At 39.6% G+C, this 9,562-nt stretch overlaps 1 protein-coding gene across 1 annotated transcript in view; it reads left to right on the top strand.

Moving 5' to 3' along the window:
* LOC103904992 (actin, alpha skeletal muscle B) overlaps positions 1–5,731 on the top strand; it is a 14,998-nt gene extending 9,267 nt beyond the window's left edge. The window contains exons 5-9 of the mRNA XM_009286563.2: positions 171–255; positions 1,512–1,673; positions 2,241–2,432; positions 3,870–4,051; positions 4,772–5,731. Of these exons, the coding sequence (XP_009284838.1) occupies positions 171–255; positions 1,512–1,673; positions 2,241–2,432; positions 3,870–4,051; positions 4,772–4,915 (765 nt within the window). The 3' untranslated portion in view covers positions 4,916–5,731. The remainder of the gene's footprint in view (positions 1–170; positions 256–1,511; positions 1,674–2,240; positions 2,433–3,869; positions 4,052–4,771) is intronic.
* Positions 5,732–9,562: the final 3,831 nt, after the last annotated feature.

Here is a 9,562-nt window from a genome sequence, read left to right as displayed (position 1 = left end):
TAAAATACAATCCTGAAGAAAACATAGCGTGCTGTTCACAGAAGAACCATATTCAGGAGGGGACTCAGGATTAGTAACTGGCAGTATTCATTTAAAAAACCATAAAATTTACTGTCTCTTCAGATACTCTTAAGCGTAGATCCTAAAGGTTTTCAAATTCTTCATTCCAGATTATGTTTGAGACGTTCAACGTGCCAGCCATGTATGTAGCAATTCAGGCAGTGCTGTCTCTGTATGCATCTGGAAGAACGACCGGTGAGTCTGTCTGGGCGCTGTATTTTCCACCTGTCCTTCTCTCGTGGATGTATATGCACATATATCACAGATATATGTTGATTGTGGTGCACCAGCTGTGTATTAAGAAGAACAAATAGCCATATGGAAACCGAATACTTCCCACCATGCTGTGCAAGTACCTCTTTGTTGTTTTCAACTTCATGGCAGGTATGGGTGCAGATTTACGACTTTCTGCTTCAAAAGCTCAAGTGACTACAGCTCAACTATATGAACAGATGAAAGACGACACATTTTGATACTGCCCTTAATTGCACAGCATAGAGAAGAGGCTGTATCTTAACTAGATTTTTCCAAACCCACGGTTCCTTCTCACTTTAGACCAACCTCTATTGTTAAGCTCCATTCACAGTAGAAAAAAACCCAAACCATTCAGTAGCTAAAGGAAAATATTTCATTTAAATGTTGAATTTCAATCACCTAATGACGTCCGCTGTTAAGCGATCATTAGAATTAGCATGGAGGTCTCTTCTTATTGCCATTTAGAGTCTGATCAGGCATTGACACGATAAATTACTTCTTAGCAACCCTTGAGTCTTCATATACTTTGAAAAAAATTAAAATACCATCTGTCTTCATAGCCTGATGCCACAATAAAATTTTGTATAAAAAGATCGCCAGCTTAGAGGAATTACAATTGTCATAAATACTTGTTTTATGTTTGAAATTAAACTATTTGTATGCATGTTTGGTATCAGAAATGTTTTATTCATTTTGAGTGGAAAACACATACTTCATTTCCTATCCAAGAATGTAAGTAATATGGCTGTGCGCAGATAAACCGTTGTTATATTTTCCCTAACGGGGTGGTTTCTTTTAATGGCAGATTCAAATTTTCAATTTTATAGCTAGATTTTTTTTTTTAATTATTTATTTACAGTTTGTACATTATATCATGTCTGTAAAGTGCTAGGGGTCGTCTGAAATGAAAGCCTCTGCATCCATGTAAGATCATTATTGCTAGCATCCGTTCAGCAAGAACAATACAATCAAATTGCTGAATGTTACATGTCTTTTTTCCCCAAACGCAGTTGCTGCTTAGTTTGTGCCAACGATTTCATCTCATGTGAGCAGCTCTGTAGTTATAGAAATGACAGAAGCAATTGCCATGTGCGCATCTTTCTTTGTTGTTGCGTGTTTCAGGTGAGAATATGGAGTATGTGGAGACCCTGTACCAGTGGGAAATAACCAGCTTCTCCTTTTCTTTCACTTTCCAGGAATAGTTTTGGATTCTGGGGATGGTGTCACACACAATGTGCCTATCTATGAGGGCTATGCCTTGCCTCATGCCATCATGAGGCTCGATCTGGCAGGCAGAGACCTGACTGACTATCTCATGAAAATTCTTACGGAGAGAGGCTACTCTTTTGTCACCACTGGTAATGAGCTGTGTTTTGGATGCACTTCGCATACGTTTGCTCTGTTGGTTGTCTTATTACGCAGGAAGCGTGTACCTGGCGAGATGCATCAAAATCCCTATCGCTAGGTTGGCCTGGGAAAAACAGTTCACGATAGCTAATGGGGTTTTCCTGACTTTGGCTTTCAGCGTATATTTTGAGCATCAAGGACGAGGATGCCGCCTCGTTAGGAAATCCTGAGTCACTGACAAATATAATTGGTTGTTGCGTTTGATCATACCTCTTCCACGGGCAAAGGAACAAAGTTAGTAGCTGGTAATGGATGAACCTCTGGAGAGTTGATCAAGGTTTTGGGACATAAACATGTAAACGTTAATCTTTACAGTATTCTGTAGTACAATATATCTTTTATTTGTCGATGAGGGAAATTTGGCAATGCAAAGGGAAAGTAAAGTTGTTGAGGCATTGAGAGGTCAGAACCCAATGAACTGTACGACCGTCATGAACTCGGGGAAACGTGCATGAGAAAACCTGTGTCCTGGCTGTCATACTGTATGTTGATTTAAAAACTTGTTTGGCTGTCTGCAGCGGAACGGGAGATTGTGAGAGATGTCAAGGAGAAGCTCTGTTATGTGGCTTTGGATTTTGAAAATGAAATGGCAACTGCTGCTTCCTCCTCCTCTCTTGAAAAGAGCTATGAGCTTCCTGACGGACAAGTCATCACCATTGGGAATGAACGGTTCCGATGCCCAGAAACTCTCTTCCAGCCATCCTTCATAGGTGGGACAGGACTTTTCTTTCTAGGGACTTGACAGAGAATGAAAAGAAGAATTTCTTAGGAAGTATAGACGACCTTCAGCTGTAAGAACTGAGGCATTTACCCTCAAATGTCCTTAGAAACATGCAGCTTCTATTGACTTAATCAGTTCTTTAGAAGCTATGAACGCTGCTGCTACAGCTGCTGGGCAAAAAGATGCCTGTCAGTTTAGAAATACCTGAATTCTAAGATGGTTTCAACCTCTTATAAACGCAGTAGAGTTTCTAAGATGATGTTTTAGAGTACTGTCAGAAGATCATGCTTTTTATCTTGACTGGCTGATATATAACTGCACAGTGCTGCTTATGTGGGTTTTTCATCCAGGTGCTGCTTCCTTTTATCATTTTACTATATTAATCTGTAATTCAATCATACAAAATCAAATCGTGCATTATTTTCCAGTAGTTTTATCTGTAGTGTTAAAATTCCCATTCTATCCGGAGGATGACCGACACTTTATGTGGTAACTCGTACTGCCCTCGCAAATTTTCTACTTTCCACTTAAATTCCACTCTTGAGGACTGAGTAAAATGGCTGCAGGCAGTTTGGCACGATTTCCGTTAAACTAAATGGTGAAGCTAGCTCCATATGCTTGTATGTAGAAAGGAAACTATTCAAGCATTAATATAGCTCCGAGTTCTGTATTTGAACATCAGCAGGAGTGATGTTCAAATGTTCTGTATTTGAGCATCAGCAGGAGAAATTCTCTTTAGTGATAGAGGGATTTGGCTGCCAGAAGCGTATCAGGGATCAGAGCTGGTGCTCAACAATGGTCGGTATCAGAAACGTAGCGATGGAAATGAGGATTTCCTGGATCACAGATCTTTGTCAAAATGTGCGTGTTAAGCTAGTTAAAAAGTCTAGTACTTACAGACCTAGGAATACAGTTTGAACTTTATCTGGTCTGTTCCGTTTCTTTAGCAAAATATAGTACCATAAGTGAACTTCACTGTACTGGCATTCAAATTAAACCAACACCTCAAAAGCAAGGTAGCTCACTGAAATGCCAAGTGGGCTTCTATTTTTAGCTAACAGCATCATAAAAGATTATAAAAATGGCAAACTATTGCAGTAACACCTCATTTTAAATTTTTCCTTAAATAATGTTAATTTTTTTTTTTCCGTGAGGAAATAAAAATACCCAGTATGAAATCATAATGGGGATCTTTCTTCTGCCCAAGTGTATTTTGCTTGTATAATTACTATGCTGAGATTACAAAGAAGGTGAGGAGTATGTCCTGTCTTTCTCCTTCCTCTCCTAAGCATCGCATAGCTGCTTTTTTTTTTTTGAGTTTTTTTAAGGGAGACAGCTTGGACTAGTGAGCCTTCCTTTCATTTTAACAGTAAGAAAAAGAAAGGGACAAAGAGGAAATAACATGTCGAAACTTCTTTCCACTCAGGGATGGAATCTGCAGGTATCCACGAAACCACTTACAACAGTATTATGAAATGCGATATCGACATCCGTAAGGATCTCTACGCTAATAACGTCCTCTCTGGAGGAACCACAATGTATCCTGGGATTGGCGATCGTATGCAGAAAGAGATTACAGCTTTGGCTCCAAGTACGATGAAGATTAAGGTAATTTTGAACACCTGCACTTACAAAAGAAGCTTTTGTTGGAAAGTTAGATCGTATAAACAAATCAAAATGTCCAGGTCTTGCATCCCAAGTCCTGACGTTAGGAGAGCCTCGGACAGCCTGCTTAATTAATACCCCTTTTCCTCCTACCAGCCAAAGCAGAATTAAAAGAGGGATTTGGGAGGTACTGGCATAAAAATGGTTGCTGAAGCCATGGGAGTTGATGAGGTCATTTTGAGAAAATGTGAAACAACAATTAAGGAAGAGAGTCCTGTGGGATTCCCAGTGGATAGGGCTACAAGGGAGAAAAGGGGTCCTTGAAAGACACCACAGAACAAGAGAGGTAGGGATGAACCTAGAGAAGATGGACCTGTAAATACTAAACGGGGCATGAACAACTTGAGAGGATACTGGGAATATTATAGGCTTCAAGGCTTAGCTATCAGTGAAAGTCATTAGTGAAATGAAATTAGTGTGTTATGGGCCATCTGCAGATATCTCATGGGTTGCCGTTTTTGTCTGCTCCTAGTAACATTATAGCGTCTCTATTGATTTGAGGTGGAAGGCAAAATACGGCAGCCGTTCCACCTCTTAGCTGCTTTACTTTGGAGTTCTGCTTCTATGATGAAGAGGCTTTCACCTAGTTATTTCATCCAAAGAGATGTTTACTGTGTTATCTGCTTGTCACTTTATTTACAACAGATTGCACTTCTCTTCTAGATGATTGCACCACCAGAACGTAAATATTCTGTCTGGATTGGGGGTTCGATATTGGCATCTCTGTCCACTTTTCAGCAAATGTGGATCAGTAAAGATGAATATGAGGAAGCTGGCCCTTCTATTGTCCATCGCAAGTGCTTTTGAATACTTCCATCATGTACTGTCAGTGTTAAGTAGTGCTGATTCTCTACACATCACCTGCCCTCGTTCACCTCTGAGGGTGGCTTGGCTTTCTTCCACATGTTTAAAAAAAACCACGCTGTATGGATGTCATACGAATTAGCAAATTGCTTCTAAGTTTTGATGCTAAAATGAGACTAATGTTTCAGTGATGGGTGTTTTCCAAGATTAATAACAGTAGTTATACTAGACACTTTTATAGACCTCCCTCCCCCCCCATTTGTAAGTGGTGTACTGCTGTCCGGGAGGTGACACACAATGCTGCTGTGTCTCTGCTAATCGATGGTAAGTCTGGAGCGTGCACGTAAGTGATTCTTTCAAACGCAAACGTAATGCAAGGTTTAGGTACCAGAGAAGGCTTATTTTACGCAGTTAACTGGTACACGGGCTTCTTCTAAGGGGGTTTATTTTACTGAAGATACAGCGGATTTATGTGGGTACTGATGTGCACATGGGTACCAAAAATTTCCGTAGAGCTTGTATGGATGCTTTCCTTGGTATCCTGCAGTTGTTTGGCAGGAGACTTTTGTCTCCCTGTGACCACCGCTCCCCATCAGTAAAGAGCTTCCACAAGCCACAGTACTTCTGAACTTACTTGTAACAGGTTAATTTATTGGATGTATTATTGCTTTCTTCATCTCTCTTCCTAAGCAGTTAACTGATGTTTCATTTACTTTTGCTATATGTGTGCTATGCTAAGCTAATGATTACAGAGTAAATAATAACCTTTTGAATATGTTTTTGAAATACTCTGGGTTTAATGGATCAATAAAAGTGTAATTATCCATGTATGGCTGCTGTGGCTTACATTAATTTCATAGTGAATAGTTTATCTGTTAAAGATAAAATAATAATTACTAACATATTTTAATTTTATTATGAAAAAGGTTTCATTCCCTCTAAGTTTTCTGGCTAAGCAATGTTTAAATGAAAACAGAATTGTTTCACAGTTTCTATTAAAAAAAAGAGTATCTTCCTGGATGACAAATTGTCATAGTGTTCTGCGTGAAGATTAGAATCAGCTAGGAAGACTTTACTGTTTCAGATACCAGGCAAGTGTGTTCTATATGATTCTGGATGCTGCAGACTTTGAACTGATGTGATGTCAGGCTTGATGTGCATTTCATGATTTAAATCCAACCTGTCAAGTTCTTGCCAGTAAACACAATACCCTCTTTCCAAAGATGGGGAAAAGATACGAGTTGGATTTACGGACTTCTGAAAATGTATCTAGGGGATGTTTTAATGAATCTTCTTACTACAGCGAGTTTCGACTGAGGGTGATCTCATTTCCGTATCCAAATGATCTCTTAATGGTAAAAGCTGAAAGACCTATAAGGGAAGGATTCTTCAAAGGTCTGCTGTGGCTTGCACTACCTAGTAAGTAAAAGAGATTGACCTTACCTTCGTTCCCACTTGTGGACAGCAGTCAGTTCTAATTGCCAGTTTCCATGTCTCCTCAAGCAAATGTAAATCATTGCAAATTTCTCAGCCTCTGAATGAATTTTACTTTTTAAGTTTATTATCTTAGTCTCAGCTTATATGGTTGCTCGCCGCTTAAGTTGATAATGAATCACCTTACATACAGGAATAGCACTGTTAACTGGCCTTATCGCCTGCCGAAGAAACATAGATTTTAATCTTGACCTCTTGTAGGTGTGATGTTCAAGAGCGTAACCCTAGGTACTCAGATCTCTGGAAGTGAGTTGCATTTGCAATCCCCTGTAGTATCAAAGCCAAAATTCCACTCAGTTTGCTAATAATCTACTTGTCCTTGTTTCAATATTAAAAATGAAGGATCTTTAGATTTTCAATTTTCTTTTTAATATATCCTTTCAGTACATATGTACAGCTTGTTAATCAGGGGGGAAAAAAAAAAGTAAATGTTTAAAAGCATGTATTTTTTTGTAAGTGGCAAGGGAGGTACACGTTTACAGCATTTGCATATACCTGAAAGAGTTCTTTGGGCTTTTCTTCTTCCCTCCCTTCCCCAGGTCTCCTTCCCTCATCCTCCACAACAAAATTCTCTTCAGTCCTTGGTTGGCATCTCTAGCTCCTGGCACAGCTGGGGCTGAGACGCGAGCTCTCAATGGTTAGAATATGAATCCTCATCCCGCAGCTGACTCCTTTTTCAGTGTGGAAAAGCATGATTATGCTCTGAATACCTCCCTAACAATCTGCATGTGGAATCCTATTCAAAATTAACATGCATTTTGAAAATAGAATTAATTATGCGCTAAGAGCAAATACAGATAAAAATAAGTAAAACTGTTAAGCTGTTTGTGTGATTCGGCAAACCTCTGCTCCTCTGAGAGGAAACTGCCTTAGCCGCCATGCAAGTCCTGCTTTTCTATATGTGGTTGTACAGAACGCCATAGCAGTTGGAACCGAGAGTAGGGAATACCCATAGCCGAGAAAACAGTTCACAGCTTTCTCCAAACACTCACCTGGTGTTCCCAACTACTCCTTGGTTACCATTTCACTTTAAGATTATCTTTAAACCCTTGGAGGTGTTAACATTTATACTCGGTCATACCTGTGCATGCCTTACTCTGTAATCTGATGTGGAAAACTAGTATGGCTGACGATAAGTATCCTAAATTTGAAAGAGCTTCTACAGACCACGTCTGTGTAACATCAACAGTGCCACCAGTGCCAAACATTCAGAAGTCACCTCGTTCTGGAGAATGGCTCTGCGTTTCAGTTTTCTAATTTAGTAGGTTTTGCGTGCTTAATATTCACTCAGGTTTTCTTCCCTACAGCCATACAGGCTATAAATATCTTCTTTAAAAAACCAAACCAACCAAATTCCTCTCAACTGTAGAAGTTAGGGCTCAGAAGACACCTCCCCACTGAACTAATGTATCTTGAGGTTCATGATAAATCATGGCTTTACCATATCATATCAAGTAGACCTCATGGGCAGAGGTAGCCCAGAAATTTTTTATCTTAAGAGCAGATGAACTTGATAGAGAAAGAAGAAAGATCGTTTTCTACAATGAGACTTTTAGGTAAGAGCTATATGTACCTTTAATAGATACTATTGTTTCTGTAAATAACATCAGCTTGTGGATGAGACACTCCAAAAGTAGAACACTTATCTTCTCAGAAATGTAAGACAGCAAATCGAAGGCTACAAATAACTCTTTGTATGGCTGTCGGCGATCTACTTTGTTCAGTCCACGATGGTGATTTAATCACATTTTTCTAAAGAGCAGGTAGACTATTACCAAGAGAGTTTGCATCACTATTTTACTTCAAGGTAAGTGTATCAAGGTTGTCTAACTAGAAGTTACCTTAAATCATTAAAATATTTGTGTCTTTGGAGCAGAAATAAGAGTTACTGTTAGAAACTCTCAAGGTGAAAGGAAATTCAACAGCTTGCTCCCTACGGGCCAAGAGCGTATCATAGTCTCACTACATGCAAACTGATACGATGCAAAAGGAAGCGTGTTGCATTGGTCAGAGTTTGGGGCTGTCTTGGAAATAGCATCTTGCAACAGAAATACTAATGGTGATGCCTGTTCTTCGCCAGTTTTTTTTCTAGTTACGAAGATGTAAACTGTTCTGCATCAAGAGCGTGCCTTTTCCTGCTGGCCAAAGCTGTCCGGTGGGGAGCATAAGGTAAAGGGCAGGGACCTACTCCTCTTCCCAAAGGAGAATCCTCAGCTACATTTGGATGGTTTGGGCAAAGAGTCTTCTCCAGCTTCAACAGTGAGCCATGTTCATGCTGTGTCTTTGTTTTTTGAAGGTACAATTTTATTCAGTATATTTGCAAGGTAAAATTCTTAAAATTCTCACCATGTGTTTTGGCTAATGCCACATCCTTTTATTTGACCTTTATTAATGCAATCTTGTATCTTTTCAAAATCTGCTCCCTGAAAGATCATTTTCCTAGCCGGTGTCTGGTTATTTTACTTCTTTCCTTTATCCAAGAAATGTATGCCTTCACGTTCAAGACTCTTTCATAGCTTTAATCTGCTTCAAATGGTTGACTTATGCTTCTGATCAGCTTCTCTTTCAAATCAAGCACACTGTTGCTCCCCCCCCACCCCCACCCCGTGGAGCAGCTCCCTATAAACATCATCTTCATAACTTCAGTTCTTCTATATGCTTCTATAAACCTTTAGAAGGCCTTGATGCCTCTGAATCCTAACCAGAATTAGAAGCTCAGATGGTTTTCTATCAAACGTTGCCCTGCCTTTTGCCACCTCAACGTTATCCCTTTTCTTAGATTAAAAAGCTCTCGCGAACAGGAACCGATTTTTGGGTTTTGTCTTTGTACAGCACCTTTTGTAATCAGGTTTTTGGCCTCAGTTGGGCAGCTGTGCCGTGTAGGTGTATCAGACTTACTATGTGCTTCTAGACTGTCCTTTCTGTGCTCCTTAACCTTGCTGAAGTGGCCCAGTTCTTTCACCTGCTCAGTTTCTTTAACAAGCAATAGTATGAAATAGCTCTGGGTGTGTGAAGCATTGTGTTTGAATACAATTCTTAAAAGTAAGGGTGCTCTTAAGTAAGAATAAGAGTATTTTTCAGACTGAAATTTTTTAGGACTGGTGTTGTACCAGATATATATGGTGTCCTTGTATAGCGTATGAGGTTCATCTCAGA

The sequence above is a fragment of the Aptenodytes forsteri genome, unplaced genomic scaffold (genome assembly GCF_000699145.1).
Source record: "Aptenodytes forsteri isolate BGI_AS27 unplaced genomic scaffold, ASM69914v1 Scaffold252, whole genome shotgun sequence".
NCBI lineage: Eukaryota > Metazoa > Chordata > Aves > Sphenisciformes > Spheniscidae > Aptenodytes > Aptenodytes forsteri.
This window is presented reverse-complemented; position numbering and strand designations above follow the sequence as displayed.